The 19,822-nt window shown below is 42.3% G+C and overlaps 1 protein-coding gene across 1 annotated transcript in view; it reads right to left on the bottom strand.

Moving 5' to 3' along the window:
- NEK7 (NIMA related kinase 7) overlaps positions 1–13,642 on the bottom strand; it is a 69,323-nt gene extending 55,681 nt beyond the window's left edge. The window contains exons 1-2 of the mRNA XM_040565200.1: positions 13,491–13,642; positions 30–116 (exon numbers count right to left, since the gene is read on the bottom strand). Coding sequence (XP_040421134.1) covers positions 30–86 — 57 coding nt within the window. The 5' untranslated portion in view covers positions 87–116; positions 13,491–13,642. The remainder of the gene's footprint in view (positions 1–29; positions 117–13,490) is intronic.
- Between the last annotated feature and the right edge of the window lie 6,180 nt (positions 13,643–19,822).

A 19,822-nucleotide genomic window follows, 5' to 3' on the forward strand; every position in this document is an offset into this window, starting at 1 on the left:
ATCTACTCTTGAGTAAAAAAAAAAGATACCTGTGGCTGAAATGGCGGAGCAGTGGGCCCCTGCATGCCCTGTGACTGTTCATCCATTCTACCAGGCAAAAAAGTGTCCCTTCTGTCCTGAAAAAGAGAAATGTAAACAGTCATTATGCTGTAATTCAGTTTGTATTTACGAACAAGGAGCACCTGCAATGAAAGGGAAGAATCATTTTTTCATTTGCATCCTTGAGTTTAATAACATTTAACTGTTCCGGCCCTGCACTGTTTTGCGAAGGAAGTATTGTTATTTCCAGCTGTTCTATAGAAGAACTAAATCACCATGAATATATCTGAACCTCCTGGATGTGCTTTACACACTTCTAAGACTTGAGCCACACGGCTCTACCCGATACAGGCCGCATGGTCCCATTGCTCTTCTGAGGCACCGGGCGCTTGTTAAATAAACCCCCTAAGTACCTGCGGGCCAGTACCCCAGGCCTGTAGGCAGAAGGGACACAGCAGAGGAGTTACAACTGCTGCACGCACACTGTTTGTGCCACACTAATTTATCTGTGGATTTTAGGGGATAAGCAAGCGAAGGGGCGGAGGAACAGGTGCAGCGCCCAGTTTTGCTGGTGCCAACGAGGAACGCCATGCCATCTCTGTTCAGGTGCAGACAACAAAGTTCACCAGCAGCCCTGAACGTGAACAAAGAAATCAAGGTTTACCTGAACAACCCTTTCAGCACACACACAAACACAGAGCCTCTGTCTCTGACTGGAACCTGGTGAAACCTGGCAAGGCCTGCAGAGGAACAAGTCATGTCGCCAATTGGGAAACTATGCCAGCTTTTCTGTATTTTATTTATTCATATATTTACTTCCTGCTCCAAAGCCTTAACATTCTAGAGACGGTTTGAAATAACACGCTCCTCCTGATAACTCTTAGATCTTTACCATTAGGAAATTTCCTATGATAACTGTGTTCTGATAGATCTATATGCTTCATACACTGCTAACTTGTGCTTCTGCATACAGAGCTGTTTGTTTCACAAACCTTTCTTGAGAATGAGCAAAGTTTTCAACTAGGATTTAATTGAAGTTCAGCATAAAAGCATCCAAACTATCTTAAAAGCATTCACCTGGTAAAACGTACACACAGAATAAATCTTCTCAGTAATTCCTTTAGACAGTATTAAAAGTGTTGAAATAGCTCCAAAGAGAAAGCAGTAAACCTTAGATATTATTTTTATAAAGCCCATTGCAAAATATTTAAGAAATTCTAACAAATAGCCTGTGTTCACAGTAACGTCACCCTTACAGCATCATTGCATTAACACTACTTATCAATCAAATAACCGCAGAGCAGCCGTGTGGAGTTTCTCAAAACTCAGCCCTAGCACTAAACAGCGCACGGCTACACGAAGCAAACCAGCACCAATCTGCTCTCACTCCTCCATTCAAAGCAGTTATCCCAAGCCCCTTTTGTACCATCAACCATTCCTAGCCCCAAACCACTGCCGTCCTCCTGAGTGAGCAAGGGTCTCAACAACTTTCCCTGCCTATCCTTGGCATTCCTCTGTAAAGCACGCATTCCGGGGCTTCTGCTACTTTGTCTATTAGCTGTAATTAATCCAAATCCAAAAGGGCTCCAAAAAAGCAATTTCAGGAATGTCAACAGCAAATAAGTAAGTGATCAAACTGAGGTACGAGGCAAAGAAAACCAGGCAGAAACTGCGAAGATTTCGGATAGCATTAGTGCAAAAGGTGAAAACAGCTGGCAGATGCACGGCATGCCAAGCTCACTGGGCAACCTTCCAGCCAGCTGCAGGATGCCAATATTGACAACTGCTTGCAGGTTCGATAGCATCTCCCATGCAGCCTCCCTGCCAAAGGCAAGAAATCCCAACACAACTGCATTGAAAAAAAAAAATATAGATAGATAGATAGATAGATAGATATATCAAACTGTTGTCACAAGACTGCACCTAAGTTCTCCAGTTGGATTCTAAGAGGTCTCTATAGTTGTCACTGCTTCAGACAAATTCTGGAGGATCTCAAGGATTTTTTTCTGTTCATTTCTTACTGTTGACATCTTTATATCATTGCCAAGAATCCAGGAATTCTTTGCTGAAGCACTAATCTGAAGAGTATTATCAACCACATGAATTTTCATCTTTTTGATGCTATCAATACCTATAATGAAAAATTTGCAGTGTTTTAACAAATCCTTTACACCTTAAAGAACACTGACCACATAATGCACCAACAGGTAAATCCTATGGGTCACAAACACTTGATTCAAAAATCCCTGGGAAAAGTCATAATATAAGACTCTTTATCCTCTTTTACAGGTGTTTATCCAAGACCATGAAAATCTAAGCTGCCGCGTTCAGACAACGCGTGGTGATTCAGCTCAGGAACTACATAACACACCCTTCTGAATGGTCAGAGGCACCAGCTGGAAGTGGTTGGTTATCTGATGTCTATGTTTTTTTCCCTTTTGATTTGGTCGAACGGGAGTAAGAGGAGAAGTCATACCATTACTGCTGCCAGCGGCTCACTTTTATAATGAAATAAAGAAAACTGAAGAGGTAACAAATATGCTCTATATGCTCTACCATATGAAACACGGAAGATTTATCAACTTGGGGGTTTGTTGTTGCTTTTGCAGACAAAAGGTAGAGATCTGTATTTTCTGTCCTTATATGGAAGTTCTTTTATTATTTTTTTTACTTGTTTTTATCTTTGAAGACTGCATGATAGATTCACATTTTAGAGTAATTTGGCATTTTGATCATACAAAATGCCAGGGATGCAAAAAAATGCCAAGGATGCAAAATGAATCTTTTGTACTGTTTGTCAACATAAGCAAGAATTAGATTCTGCTGCTTGAAGACTGTTTTCATGGTGAGGCATGCCTTTCGCCTTGATAATAAACTCCAGAGGTCAAAATAAGTGGTGTAATACTTATCCTAGGAAGAGTGATAATCGTTGTCTGAATTTAAATTTAAAAGCATTTTTCACAATCTAATTTATGGGTAAAAAGGCACTAAGAATACTGCCAAAGAGTCATCACTTGTTTAATACTGTTAAATTGCACTTGTTAAATACAAGTTGCATTTCAATACAACATGTAACATGTCTTTCTCCTCTTTAAACAACTCATACAATGACCTCCTTCTGCAAATCCACCACTATTAAATACCTTGGTTCATGGAAAACTGACAAGAGGAAGCAAGAGGTGAAACTACAGCAGCACCCAAAATGCCAACTATGACTAATATTTTTAAATAATGAAGGCCAACCTGCGTGCAACAGCAATGACTGGTTACAGGAACACAGGCACATACGTCTTATACTTCAGTTATGGTTGCTAATACTTCTTCTTGCTTATACTTCAGTTATGGTTGCAGGTATAAGAAGATTTTTGGTAAACAACTAATACTTTAAACACCTGTCCTTTTAGTTGATCAAAACAGTAGGCCACCTGCAAATTAGGGATGCAGGATAAAGTACCAGGGTACACAAACAAGACAACCTATCTTTCATTTGAAATTGCAATTGCAGAACCACTTCCTTAATTGACACTATTTACTCCATGCATTGACTCTACAAAACAAGAAAAGGAAGCTAAATCCTCAACAGTGAATTAGATTATGCAAAGACACAAAGAAGCCCAAACTGCAATTGCTCATTTGTATACCCCAACAGGAAGGTCAAGTCCCGTAATCAGCACTTCCGATTTTTAAACAAAAGTCTAGAAATCCAGAGACGCCCACCTGAGATGCATATAAATCCAGCGTGTGGGACACAGAGCGCTGCTGAATGTCATACAGCATAATAAAGAGACTCATATCCATGACAGGGAAACCTGATTGAGACTGAAATGAACAAGTATGGCTGGGAAACAGCGTAGGTAAGACAAAGAGGGAGACTAAGACAGAAATTTGAGTTTAAAAAATACCCTGGAGTTCCTGGGCAATTAAACAAAGAACTGCAGGAAGATAACTGTAGTAGCAGGAAGGCACAAATATGCTCTACCCTTCCACTTCAGCAGCCAGAAACAAACCAGATGTAAGGTACTTACGTCCTGCTGTACACCAAAACCCTGCCTTCGCCTGGCTTTCCTCAGGCCCATTAACAAGGAGGTGAGACTATCACTGACCCTGCCGGTGAAATCAAAGCAGACGACCCACTCCTGACAGTGACGAGCTGTGGTTCCTGTTCATTTCACCAGAATATATTTTGAAATACCTTTTTTCCTCTTTCTTTAGAAGTGTTATCTGGGAACAATTTAAAATCCCTGAGACTTTTTTTTTTTCACTGCAACTAAGTCTTTATAAGCATGATCAAATTATCTAAGGAGACAAAGCTTAAATGCACTGCCTAATTGCACAAAACATGCTTTTTCAAACGTTATTTTCATAGCTTGAAGTTCCTAAACCATATACTTTGGAACATATTTCACAGAATTCAGGCAATGATGTTTTTGTTTTAACAGATAGCAATTCTACAACAACACAAGAATACAACACTTTTCTGTAGAAAGCATCATTAATAGCCTCAACAGTATATGGTTTCCTCTAGCTACATGCTATATAATATTATTTGTTAATTTGGCACCTTAACTGGAGACATTCGGTAATCAATGTCAAAGAAGAAACAACAGCTATACTTTACAACAACAACAAAAAAAGTATATACTTAAGGATAATTGAATGCTGCTGTTCTGCTGAAAATCTTAGCTTTTTTTTCTGCAGAACATAAATTTAACTATTCCACACAACAGCTAACACAAAGGAACATGAATGTGCTCTGTTGAGAACATGCTGATCAGGCACACGGCTGCTTTAGTGCCTTCTCAAAGAGGACGGAATGTCCTATGTTTACTTCTGGATTACACTGTCAATAAAGGCAGGTATTTTTAGTTTCTATTATAACTATTATATTATTTTATTTAGGCTGGAGCCAAGGCCCTCCATAAACAATCGTCCATTTAACACCCTATATATTACCTAGTTTTTGGTGTCAATCTTTAGCATTTAACAAGCATTTTAAATGACGAATTGTAGATTCCTACATTAGTCACCCCAGTTAAAACTAAAAACCTGTGCTCTGGAAACAATGGCTTACATCTCCAAGCCCTTCTTGAGCACCCAGACCAGGAAGTAACTCCCAATTACTCAGCCACCGCCCCGCTGGTGACCACAAAAGTTTCTCTGGGGGAGCCCAGCTCTGATGGCGTGATGCTGGTTCTGCCCTGACTTCACAGCACCTCTCCACTCCCCGACCCAAGGCACACACCTTTTGGCAGGAGACAAACCTTGGGCCCTTTCTTCCTCTGCTACCACAGCAGTAAGAGCTCGGCCCTTAAGCCTGATGCATGCAGGTTAAGCAGCAGACATCCTGCCGATTTATAAAACGCTTAACTGCCCTCCCAGCCGTGCTTCTTCTCTTCCAAGATGTTTGGAGGCAACCAGCTTGCTGGCCAAGCCTGGCCCACACTTCTTCAGGTCAGCAGCACTCAACTTTCCTCAGCACCCACTTAACGCTGACAGCAAGCGTGCAGGCTGCAGTTGAGGTTACAAGTTTTCAGGATGAGAATCAGCAGCCTTCTGTCTTAAAACGTGCTGGGGGAAGATTCTGCATGAAGCAGGAGAACGTCGGCAGCTGTGAACCCAGGACTGCGACCTCATCACGCACATCATGTTAAGTCACAGTATTGCTTCAAAGAAATGGGCAGTCTGAAGTCATGTCCAGTATTGCAAACTAACCTGCAAACTAGATCTACTATACTTATCCAGTATTAAAATATATTTTTCCCTTACGCTCTGACACTGAACAAGTCAAACATATGTTTTGATGTCATAACAGAAATGCTCTGCTTGTAAAGTGAAAGTCCCTTCAGTTTCATACATAATATTTTTAATGGATAACCAAATACTTAAAGAACAGCAACCTGCATGCAGTACCTCAGAAGTTGCTCTTAGAATACCGATGTATCCAAAGCCTTCATACATTTGTTGTACCTGAGTACCTCCAAAAGACACAATTAAGAAAATGCCCCCAGCAGTTTGCCTAAAACTGCTCTCTTACTTCAAACTATGCTGTTGTTTTTTCTCCTCTCTTCTCCCCAAATGTAACTGGAAAGATGAAACTCAACTCATCTGTGCTAAAATACATTTCAAGAAGTTATTCATCTGCCTCTACACCACTGGGATTCAAAGACTCATAATTAATATGGTATATTTAACATGAACGGCAAGAGATTCCAACTGTAAAACAAGTTTTCCAAAGACATACACAGTGTCTTTTCAGTAAATTATTCCTGAGTAAAGTAGATAACCGAAATGATATCTGATTAGAAATTCACAAATTACAACACCGTCTAGTCACAGAGTTACACACTCTGCTTTAAAACAGCATTAGAAGTATCGAATATGCTGAAACACTTTAAATATTAAAAAAAAAAAAAGAGTCAATCAATGCAGTTGGGCTGTGGCTGGTCACGCTTAAGGTTTATGAGCAAAATACAACCAAAGCAGCATCTCCTGCTTCCTGCTCCCGAACTCCTGGACAGCAGCCAAACATTGCAACACCCTGTACCAGGTCACTGACACTTGTCCAGATTCACACGCGATACAACACCCCCTTTCTGAAACAAAGCCCAGGGCTTCCCCGGGAACAAAAAGCAGTTCCAGTATTAATTTCAGTACCAGAAGAACCAGGTGCGGTAGCATTAAGAGGTTGTGCCTCGGCTTTACTCCCACCACGGGACCCCGAAGAACCAGAGGACAGCAAGACGCACACAGTCAACGGAGCTCCTCACACCAGGCTCCTCCATTCCCGCCGGGCAGCGACTTCTAACACTGAACAGCCAGTTTCTCACATCACAGGACTCTGCAACCTCTCTTCAAAGGCCAAAATATACCAAATGAGTACCTGGAAACCCACGTTACAGACAATACTTGAAATAAACCAAGTAGGCTTCTGGACAAAGTCACATCTAGGCAGCTTCAGCCAACAGTAAGTTTTCCAACCTATAGCACTGACCCCCACATATACCCACAGTTAACCCTAATTCTCCCCAGGATATTTTTCACACGTTCACCGAATGGCTCAGGTTGGAAGGGTCCTTAAAGCTCATCTGGTTCCAGCCCCAATTCATTTTCTATATTGAAGAAAGTGTAACAGTTTACAACAAACAATTCAACCACCATCTACCTGTCCTTTCCTTTGTCCCGGCCCAGCCCATGCTGCTCATTTCTCAAATATACTAAACTTTTTATTGGTCCGCTGTTATGATAAACATACAATCCATAGTGTACTCGTTAAAACATTACTGATTTAATTTAAAGTCTATTGCAATGTGGCTGATTGTTTAAACTACTCATTCACTTGATGAATAAATATTTGATATATGCCAAATAACTAACACACTACTTTATTTTTTCTTACTCCCTAAACATTGAAGTTAGATATCTGCATTAATAAAGCAAAATGCATTTAAGTTCATACTCGCTCGATCTCTGCCAAGACAGTCAAGACCTTAATTGGCAAGGGATAAAGCAAACTCAAGACTGAAAGGCCAAGTTAACGATTAGTACAGTAAAATTTGTAAATTACCCCAATTAGTGTATATTATATACACACTGTGTGTGTATATAACGTATGCATATATGTAAAACAGTATATAAATATGCACACACATACACTTCTATATATATATTTATAAATCATATATATATATATATATACAAACATGTTTGTATATGCAGAATGATTATTATTAGCTAACTGGTAAAAAATTAAATATTTGCTTCACATTTAAAAAAAACTTCTAAAATATGAAGCAAATACATATTTGTTTGTAAAGTTGTCTGCAGAAGCACCCATATTGGAGGAAAAAATGTATTTGCAACTTCTAAGTGGTAAAAATGATTGAATATCCACGTATATACAGAAGTAGGATTAGCCTTAATTTAGGTGCTTCCAAAAACGTTTAATTTTTTACCACACTACCAGATGAATACTCCCTGTAGGATGGCAGATCTGTAGGGACAACCTTGAAGGTGGACAACACAAATTCTCAGCATTTGTGATCAAAAAATAGCTATTATCTATCTATATGGAAATAACTAATCCTGTTGTGTTCGTGTTTTTAAAAACAAACTTATGTCCACGCTCCCTACTCCTGGGCTGTCTGTCTACTCAAAGCTCTAAAGAAAAGGTCGAAAAGGCACAGATAATTAAGCTGGGTTAAGTGTTGCTTTTAACAAGAGCAGAAGTAATCATAAATAAACAGAATTACTTACAAAAAGAAGTAAAGAAATACACTTACAGTTCATATATAATTTTACCACCCATCCAGATTTATCAGGCACGCTTTTTATTCCGACCCTGAAAACACAGGTGCCAGCCACTGTCATTTCCCAAGTACTAAGAGTCCATTTACTGTCAATACTGTCTAAATAGAAAATGAAAGTCCACAATTCACAAATCTATTTCTCTTCCTTTTCATTCATTCGCACAATTTAAGGAGTATTGTTTTGTTTACATCTCCATTTCATTTGTGTCACTCAAGTAGATAGCTTATCTTTCAAGATGCTCCCAAAGGGTTGTACATGCACTGACTTGCTCTTTTTTCAGCCGTTTGTTAGCTATCTCATGCAAACTGGAGAAGAAAAGACCTGAAACCATTTGGGCATCAGGATCCTTCTCCATTTTCATTTAGCTTCTATTCACCTGGAAATAAATTTGATAGCCATTTCTCCATACCGTGTAGCCAGTTACAAAGGATATACTTCACTGCAAAACTTTTCCCTACGACATGACCACGATTCTAAACACTGTACTATCAATAGAGCAAGTCCTCAGCCCACATCACAATCTGTTGTGCCGCCACCTCTGTAAGGATGCAGCTCTCAAGATGGCACGAACCGAGTACGTGCTGCTGCTGCTTCCCTACCTTCAGCCACGTGTTGCAGACCCTGCCCCTTACTGCGGGGCTCCTGGGGCTGCCCAGCACCAGCAAAGTAAGGTAAGCTGCTGAGTGCCTGCTGAGGAAAGGGAAGAAGTGAAGTTCAAACATGGGAGGTGCAGGAAGGGTATCACAAAAGAAACTGAACATCTCCCTTCCCGCAATGGTGCACTATTACATGAGCTTGCCACATATCGTTTTACTTCATCCTTAAGCAAGGATGATAAAAAGTATTTAAATTCAAAATAGCTATGACAGAAAGGCAAGAGGCAGCATAGAGTAGAGACTATTCCAGGCAAAGCCAAGTTTTGTCACCAAAACACCGTACCGGTAAGTAGGAAGAGGAAATAAAATAAATGACCAGATTAACAAGTCAAAACAACAACAACAAAAAATAAAGTAGCTAAGATTTCATAAGAAAGGAAGCCAAGATGTGATTTGAAAACCCTTACAACCCCAAAACCGCCCCACTCCAACAGGTGGGCAGGGTGAAGAGGAACCCTTTCCATAACAAAGGGATGGTTTTAAATGCATATGTGAAAATAAATTATCCATAAAGAGATGCTGAAGAGATTTAGTAAAAGTGCAACCAGCTGAGTTTCACATAGGAGTTTAAAAAGACGCGGGACAAATGAAGAGGCTGGAACCACTGTCAGACAAACCGTTACTGCTAGGCACAGGGGAAGACCATCCCGTTCAGGTGGCTGGCTGCACATGACTGCACCCCAACCACGGCTGGTAATGCCTACACCATTACAAGTGAAGAGGAACAGGTATTTAACAATAAATTTCATAAAATTCTTACGAGTGTCTAAGTATCTTCAAAACCAATACAAGATAACACCTTGTGGTATCATATTCCAGGTATCATTTGCCCATTTGCAGGCTGCAGAAAGAACCCACTCTTATCTGTAGTATATAACTTAAAACCTGAGCTACCCCAGAGATGATGAAACGAATGAAGCATTACATAGAATCAGAGAAGAACTATGGGACACATTCAACTATTTTTTTCTCACCTCCTCACTAGCATTACCTTTGGATCCTGCAACTATGCATGACTGCGGTGAGTGCTGCAGGATCCTCGGGCCCAGAAGCAAGGCAGGCAGCAGCCAGCACGCTCACTTCAGAAGGAAGCCAACACTCAAGTTCACAGCTGTTTCTGTGCTTTACACCAAACCACCACTGGCTAAAACCTGCAAGATCCATTTCTGACTTTGGAGTATCCTCAATGACTAATTGTACATGTGCAGGGTGTGCAGGCTGCTCACTGCTCCCACTCTCAAGTCCTAATTATCTCCATGAACTTCAGAAGCAGCCCACGCACCTAACTCACAGTTCTGAATCTCACTCAGGGCAAGTACTGGAAATTTACTGCTGCAAAGACAACTCCTTTTTTGGATCTGCTCTCAGATGAGGAAGAAAAGGGTACAGAAGAAGGACCTCTGCAGGACAGAATGCTATGCATTTTCCCACTGCAAGTTTCTACTTATTTTAGAATGAACTTTAAATTCACCTGCGATATTTTTGCCTTCTGGTTTTCAAGGAAGCAATAGCTTCACAAGCCTTGTATACTGACAGCAGAACATTAAAATGAACTGAAATACTGGTTCTTCATCACTTTGCAACACCTACCTCAGATTTCCCCAAAGACTTCAGCGAGTACCTAATCTACAAGCTGCACATGCACTCTTATGACACTGTAAAGCAATTAATCTGGTCCAACACAAACCTCGCTACTAAATGTAACTGTAATAACTTTGTTATAAATTGTCCCTAGCAGATTAAAGCAAAGAGGCTTGAATGCAAGCTCCCAAATGCCAGATGAAGTAGACAGTCTATTTAAATTGTCACCTATAATCAATAGCGAGAAGTCACTAGTACCACAAGATTAAATTACGTACAGTAAGAATCTAACCTGTACGTTCATACCGTTTTCTTACAAATTCCTCTTTTCAGGATCTTGTTTAAAATTGTCTAACAAAGCCCCTTACATAAGCATGTGTGCTCTGCTGGCCCAATAGGGAATAACTGCACTTGAAATACACAGAGTATTTTCTAGCTGCAGAAATGATGACTGAATCCCAGTTACGTCCCACATTCCAGAGACAGACACACAGGATTATCTTCACCGGAGAAGCAACTCATTTTAACAGTATTACTTCTCTTCAGTTTTTGTTTGTTTGTTTGTTTGGTTTTTTAAACTAACCAGACAAAAAAAATCCCTTTAACACTTTGTTAAAAAGGCGACAGGTAGCAATGTTGTACTGTATACTGCAGGGCTAAATTACTTCCTACGTGGTCAGTGGGGTTCAAATCGTGACAAATACAGCAAACAAGTGCTCTACAGGCTGTTCTTATCACCGCTTTGGAATTTTGGGCAGTTATTTTCATCTCTGTGGCACAGCACATGCAACGTAGCTAAACTGAAGAAATTTTCTGGAAAGTAATCAGCCAGTAAACTCCTATGGTTATTCACAGTATCAACCTGTATAAGATGATCTCCCCCTCCCACCTGTTCCTAAGCACTACTACCACTTGGGGATTGGGAAGGATTCCTGGATAGGCCCCAAACAATCAGAAGATTCCCTGGGAGGTACAGGAGTTTTTATTGCAGTTTGCCTTTTCCCAGGAGACCTTTCAAGGTAACGCGAACTCATCAGTTCAGCACAGATGTTTGGAAAAACGCCAATCTTTAGAAGGCAACAAGGCATCGATGGTGACACAACCGAATGCAGCACTCATGTGAACGCAGGATATTGTACTAAGCTTAGGAAATACACATTTTTCGCATGCATGGGCAAATTGCCTCACCAAACTATCTCAGTGGACAAATATACTGGGCTGCCTGCGTTCAACTTAACTCTTGCACACAAAAAAAGAAAAGTATGTGTGGGCTTTGTTGCTCTGCCTTACAATTCAGATGATACCACAGCTCATAGTAAGACCAGCAACTGACTTCTTGCACTTTGTTTCTGACTGTCTTTTTATGAGAAACTGGCATAAAAGATGTATCCATTCAGAAGTTTTCAGATGAACAACTCTGAAATAGTACATCTTTTCCTCCTTTGGAAAAAAAAAAAAATCTAAGGTGGGGATGGGGTTCAACTTGTCTAATTCTTCTAGACCCTGGAATAAGTCAATCAAAAAGATTTTCAGTTGAATAAAATTCCTTACCCCCCCAACTTTTTTTTTTTTTTTTTTACTACAATTACTGATTGGTATGTTGAACAAAATATTTAGGAGAGAGGCAATATCTCTACTCTTTCATTGAAAGCCTCTAATTGTGCTTTGAAAATCATCTACCCCAACATCAGATCTCTCTAAATAAAACATCCTGAACATTTTGAAAGTAAAGAGCATGGAATTCTCCCGTTTTCTCGCTGTATCAATAATAATAATAATAATAATAAAACACCGTAGGGCTTTAAACTCTTACTTTAAAGCAGCCTGGTGTTATTTGTAAGTTTCCCTCTTTCCACAGCTACACAATTTCCCTCTGCTCATGTTTTCACAGCCCATGAACTAAGGAGGGTCTTTACGGCATTTCACCCCTCTACAGCCTGAGTCCCAACCTTCAGATGCAGGCACTGCCACGGCACTGCAGCGCTGAGCTGCCTCCTAGGCAGCACTGAAAGGAGAACACTTTAAGACTTCCTTCTTGCTGATTCAGCAGGTATCCGCATGGCACCTAGCCACCCAAAGCATCTCCCTTACGGAATGATACGTCTGTCCCTGCCGTCTGTGCACCTCAGGCTTGTAACACCCTGCAGGAAATACACGCTGCACCTCAGGGAAGTTACTGCGTGTGCCTGACCCTTTCCCAGGAAGCGGTGCTGCCATTCCAGCCCCAGAAAATGATACTATTACCTCAATGGTACCCCAAAAAGTTTACCATTCAGTTGGCTGAGGAAGTGGGGAAATAATTAAGAAACTTTTCTTTTTTCCAGTGTCAGTAATGAAATGCCTGTGTGAGGTACCACACGCACAATTTACTGTGCTCTGCCAGAAGTTTTATGCCCCTGACGGGTGCCAGCACTGAAGAAGTGATGCTTTTCACGAAATACAAAACAGAGCTCGGGCTGCTGAGGGCGGCCCGCACGGCCACGACAGGGCGCTGGGGGCCGCCAGACGCCCCCTGAGGCGAGGAGGGGGCCGGGGGCGCAGCAGCTGCTCCCCGCGGGCCGGGCCCGCCTCGCCCCCCGCGCCCCGCAGCAGGCCGCGGCCCCCGGGTCCTCCCCGCCCGGCCCCGTCCGGCGGGCGGAGCGACAGCCGCGGCGCCCAATGGCGCTGCGAGACGGGGCCGCGGCGGCCAACGGGAGGCGGCGGGGGGCGGGACCCCGGCGGGCGGCGGAGCGGGGCAGCGGGGGGCGCCTCCAGGCGGGCGGGCACGGGCGCGGCCCCGGATCCCGACCCCCGGCCCCCGGCCCGGCCCCGGCTCACCGGGGGGCCGCCGGCGCCGCCTCCGCCTCCTCCTGCGCGGCGCCTACGGGGCCCCCTCGCCTCCCGCCCCCCGGCGGCCTTTGCCGTTACCTTCAGTTGAGCGGAGCCGCGCCGTGCCGGCCGCCTAGCGGGGCTCCCCGCCGGCCCCTCGGGCACCCGCCGCGGCCCCGAGCTGCTCTCCGCCCCCCGCCGCTCCTGCCGGGCCCGTAAACATCCCGGCAGCCCCGGGGAGGGACGGACGGAGGGAGGGAGGGAAGGAGGGAGAGAGGCGGAGCGGCCGCCGGGCTCCTCCTCGCACCGCCGCCCCCGGGGTCAGGGGGCCGGGAGCTCGCTCTGTGCGGTGCCGCGGGGGGGGGGCGGCACGGCGCTGCCTGGGCGATATTCACAGAAATAAAAGCGCCAGGGACGAGGCTGAGCGGGGGGCTGTGCGTCCTGTCCCGCCGCGTCCTCCCTCGGCAGGAGCGCAGCGCTGGTAGGCGGCCCGGAGCTCCGCACCGCCGCTTCGGGTTCGCGGGAGTTCAGCCAAGGACCGGGGGCAAGGAGCGGGCTTCCCGCCGCGCCCGGCTGGGGAACCGGCGTGAGGGGTGGCTCTGGGAAGGCTGCGCGTCCGTGTCGTCAGACAGCCTCGTCCTGACGTGTGGAAGCTCTACGTAAAGACGAGCGTGTTTTGCTTTGATTTTCTTTTTTCTGTAACCATTAAAGTTGTGCTTGATTTAAGGCTCTTGCAGAATAAATAGGAAACAGGCCAGAGTGCCTAAGGAAAGCCTGTCCGCCTCTCTATACAAAATCATACTCTGATTCTGAGCCAAACTTTTCAGTAGTGAGAAATCTGCAGCAATATGAAACAATATGCAACAATATTGTTCAATGCAGCAATAGAAACTCTGACAAAGATTGAAAGCAAATTATTTTTCGCTGTCCCATTTCTGTGATGTTACATTTAGTCATAATCCCGCCCATTTCCTCTATTGCAGCACCAGGTTGTGTGGTGTCCCCATGCAGTAACAAGGTGGCTGCTGGTGGTGGAACCAGAGCTAACCTATAGCTGTCCCTTGGAAGTGCATTTTGTATTTCTTAAAAAGTACACTTGGAATCACAATTAAAAGACTTTTTTTCATGGATAAATTATCATGGAAATTATATTTGGTGTGCAGTTGACCACAACATACTGAGTATTATTAGGTGTATTTTTTTTTTTTTTTGCAAATAAAGGCAATTACTATTATAATATCCAGCTATTGCTATTTTCTAGATCCTCACAGTTAGAAAATGAGCAGTCCGCAATCACCGGGGGAATCCTACACAGCATTTGAAGCTTTCTCTACATTTTACGTTCAAGAGAATAATCCAGAGTTTACTTATCTTTTTTTTTTTTTCCCAGTAGGTTTCTCATTGTCTTCCTTTGTTTAATCTTAGTGTACAGGTTTGATTTGTTGGGTTGTTTTTTTTTTCCTTTGTTTGTTTGTTTTCATTTGGTTTGGTTTATTTTTGTGTGAGGTCCTATTTTTATACTCGCTGCACTTACTTTCATTTTTTCCTTGATTTTCTCCATTTATTATTTCTCTGTAGCTACCATCACTACATTCCCATAATATTTTGACTTCTCTCTTCAGCTGCCTGAATCCAACTGCTGCGCTAGCCTGCCATTACCAATTGCTGCAGCATCTTCTCTTTCCTCTATTCCAACCTTACTCCCATTAAAGGATGGTTGCCTCCATTTTCTTTTTGGTTCTTGAAAACCAGAAAGCCTAAAACTGAAGACACTGCTTCAGTTAACTGGTCCATCATCATGACCGTCATAAAGAGCCCTTAATATAAATGGCTTTAATAACATACTGTGCACCCACTAATTTTGAATTTGCCGAGTGACAATACTCTGTAATACTCTGACAATACTCAATAATCTGCCACATACAATGGAAGATTGTCTTCAGAGCTGTGCTGTACAAAGGTTTACTTACAGAAGGATATTTTTCTTTGCTTTTCAATGCACATTTCACTTTAATAAACTCATCTGGCATTCCCTGTAATGGAGCCTTTACATCAGACAGAATCAGAAAGGCAGAAAAGGCTCCCGAAGATCGACTAGCCTTAGGGGTTGTTAAGGAGCAGGCTTATCTCTGGCAAGTGCTTCTCTTGGAGGCCGGAGGGACACTGACTAACCAGCTAGCAAAGGTTCAGAGAAAACAGATGAAGACATGCTGGAATTAGGGATTTGCGAGGTGTGGTGGTTTTACCGTGCTAGGCAGCTGAACACCACAACTGCTCTCTCACTCCCCCTCCTTAGATGAGGGGAAGAAGTAAAGGAAAGAACAACTCATGGGTTGAGATAAGGATGATTTAATTAAAGGAAAAAAGAAATAATTATTAAGGAAAGATTACTATTAATTAAACAATTTAACTAAACAATTTAACTAAACAATTAACAATTTAACTAAAGGGGGGGGGGGGAAGGGAAAACTATACAGAACAAGTAAAGGCTATGTGGAAGTGCAGAGGAAATAAATTACTCTCTACTTCCCACAAATGAGCGGTGCTTGACCACGTCCTTGAAGCAGGGCCTCAACGCACGTAGCCGGTGTTTGGGAGGAGGACAGACGTTTTCACAACGAGAGTCCACCCCTCCCCTCTTCTTCCTTTTTCCACCTTTTATTGCTGAGTGTGACATCATATGGTATGGAATATCCCTTTGGTTGGTTGAGGTCAGCTGCCCGGGTGATGTTTCTTTTCTCACATTTTTGCCCACCCCCTAGGAGGGTTAGAGAGAGTCCTGATGCTGTGCCAGCACTGCTCAGCAGCAGACACAACACTGGTGTGATACCACTGCTGTTTTAGCTACGAGTGCAGAGCACAGCGCTGTATGGGCTGCTGCAGGGAAAGTTAACATCCCAGCCAGACCCAGTACAGGAGGAAGAACATGGATCTGTCCCTAAGTCCTACCGACTCCTGAAGGTGTTGCCAGCAAATGCTCTACACCTGGTATCAAACAGGCCAGAGGCAGAAGAAAAGAGGGCAGGTGTCTGATTCCCCGTACTGGGTCTTGCTGACAAGTCTGGTCCCTCTGGTTACCCCTAGGTAATGTTTGTGGAGGTAGAGGGGTCTTGCAGGACTTGCTGACATCCCCATTTTAACCACTGCTCACACCACCTCACTCCACCCCATTTTGAAGCATCCTTTGGTTTTATTTCTAGGATCTGATAAATGCACTGGTTTTGAGTGCAGAGGGAAGGATCGCGAGGTACAGGGAGTATGTGGAGATGATAGAGAGAGACCCACTTTTTCCTGTGAAGTACTGAACAATCCTGAATGGTCAACTAAAACTTCCCCAAGTAGTATACTAGATGAGAGTTCTCCAATCTATATGGGAGAGATAGTGCTGTCCCCCACTAATTCTAATTTGGGAGTTCATTCTGATAATCCTTAACAGTCTGCAAGTAATTGAGTCCAACCATAATAACAGTATAGCAATACACAGACATGCATAATTTACTACTACGTTTCGTAAAACAAATATGCAACGATGTGGAACAGTTGGTAACTACAGATACTCATTTACAGATGTTTCCTAAATGCCACTGGCAGACCTGGCTATTTGCCAACTAGGCTTGCCAGTATCAATCTATTTAAATATCAGTGTCAATTTCAGAAAGCTCCCTGAGTCTTTTTCTGATCGTTGAAATCTATGGATATGTATAACTTATAAATACGGTCTGGGTTCAAGGATATCTAAAATATCGAATGATGACAAAAGATACTATCTGGAGTGGCAGTGCTACATGTGGATTAGCACTGAACTAGAAACCAGTGGTCTCTGCCAGGTACTGGCAGCTACTGGCGTTAAAAGCAGCTAGACACTGCTAGGCAACAACATATAAGTCAACCAAGAACTCAAACGTTTAGACCTATTCCCCAGATGATTCCTAATGTGCTTCCTGCTACCCTTATTATCCAGGCCTCTGTACGTCTAGCTTCTTGAGATGCTCATTAACAGAATAAACTTAAGACTCGGGAAAAATATAGATTTCAAAACTTTAAAAATTTCAGGCAACAGAGCTCACTAGGACAGTGGAGCATGGGAATAGATGTCTTTGGGGTCACAGAGGTAAGAGCGTAACATAACAGCTCACTGGTTAACAATTCTTTAGGCTCTTCAAACCAATAAACTACAGGAAATTAATCAAAAGGAGCAACTGTTCTGCTGTAAAACCTTGAAGCCTGAATTTTCAGGCTTCAAGTTTCCCTCTACCCTGGTTCTTTGTTACAAACAGTAAAAAAGCTAGCATATCTGCCTGTTACATGGCAGGGGAAATTAGAAAGGCTGTGACAGCAGGAGAGAAGAGAGAGATCACTTCTATCTGGACTGGATAAATATTATGATAGGATATTGTGCAGAACTTAAACTTCAAGACAACATAAATCATGAAATGGAGCAATTCATCAAAAGTGCTCAGAGAACTGCTTTGGACCAAGCAGGGCACCAGACCTTCTTCAGAACTTCTGTATCAAAGAAGCATTTTAGAATTTTGATCACAATATATTCAAATTCAACACCCCTGTAGAAGTGAACAGGACAAATAAATCTAACATAGCAACAGTGAACTTTGAAAGAGGACTACACGACATCAAGGAAGTTTGTTGAAAGCATATTAAAATGAAGAGTCCAAGGGGAAAATGACCTGCATTAGGATCTCTGAGCAAGTATACATCATCTATCAAAGGAGGAACTCTTGAAGACTAGCAGAGCTCTACATGAGAGTAAAGCATAGTATTAAAAGCAAAAAGGCACTCTTAAAAATATTGTGTTCAGATGAAGAAAACAGAAAATAGCAAAACTTCTGGCAAGCTAAATGTAAAACTGTAAAAGGCAGGCCAAAAGCAACTTAAGGAAAATGTTGGTAATGGTATAAAACGTTATTGTAAAACTTCTTCCAAAAACATCAGAAGCAGGAAGCCTGCTCTTGTAGATTTGCAGGGCCAAACAATGATTGTGATTTAAAGAAAGAAGGATTTAGCAAAGATAAAGCTAGAAAAACTATTTGATTGCTTAGGTAGATATTCCTACAGGGCATTCCTACACAAACCTACCAGAGTTTTTGGAAAGTTATGTGGAAAGGGTGAGCTTGGATGATATAAGATCCTGTATTTCAGAAAGTCTTCTTTATAAAATCTTCACTAAAGATTCTTAAAGAAAGTAAGTTGTCATGCAGTAAGACAAAAGGCCCTATACTTAGCTAGTAACTGATTTCGGGTAGGACAAAGGCTAAAAATAAATAATCCATATCCACAACGGAGGAAGATTTCTACCAGAATCTCACAGCGATCAGTGCTGTGTCCATTGCTCTTTATAAAAACTAGAGAAAACAGATAACAAGATGACCAAGTTTGCCAGTAATACCAAATTATCCAGGATAATTAAAAACAAACAAAAAAATAACTAGAGTTAGAAAATTGCAAGGAGGAATGAAAAGGAAAATTCATGCTAAGCAAAAATTTGTATGGGAGGAAAAATGCTTGGAAAGCTTCAGCTTACATGTAAGATGAGTAAATGAGATGACCGAAGAGAGAAAGGAGATACGTCAACTTATGAAAGTCATAGAAAAGGTAATTCTTACTATCGTTTTATTGATTAATATTGATAAAAGAATAATTCAGAGTAAAAGCATAAAATAAAGATAGCAGGCAGAAGTTACAAATTAAACGCATGAAAGCACTTGTCTGTATGGTGACATATTGTGCAGGTCAAACATAGGAGTGGCTTAAAAAACAATTTCAGAGAAAGAACATAAGTAATCATTTAAACCATACATGAAAAAATGCCAGCTCAGGACATCCTTATGCTACAGACTGCCAGAAGCTGTGAGGCTATCCTCAGAGACAGCCTTTACCCTATCTATTCTCTTCTTACATGCGTTTGCCAGACATCTGCTACTGCCCGCTGCCAGAGAGCAGCAGCAGGGACCACTACAACCAGTCCTGCCCCTTTACTGCCTGGCAGAGCTGAGCAGCCTGGCAGGCTTTTTAGGAAGGATGGAGACTGGATATGAAGGTGCTTTGTCTGCCTCATCTTCCACGGGATGACAAATTCTCTCTCTCTGATTATTCACCTGCCTGATGGGAAGCAGGAAGGGGCTAGAAATGCAGGTAAATGCAGGTATTTGAGAGGAGTTGGGACACAATCACTCACCACTGTTTGCTTCAGATCTTGTTAGAGCTTAGACAGCAAACACTGAGGAATGGAACTGCTTTATACTTTCTTTCCAAAGGTGATTTTGCTCACCATTTTGTGGCAGTGAACTGTGTTCTAATGAAAATGGAGATATTCTTTTTCATATACATATTACAATTTTTAAAGATTAGGGCGGTTGAATTTGCAATTATACATCTAAAACCAGAAGGCTGATAACAGAGTTTCAAGGGACATC

Source organism: Cygnus olor, chromosome 8, assembly GCF_009769625.2.
Source record: "Cygnus olor isolate bCygOlo1 chromosome 8, bCygOlo1.pri.v2, whole genome shotgun sequence".
NCBI lineage: Eukaryota > Metazoa > Chordata > Aves > Anseriformes > Anatidae > Cygnus > Cygnus olor.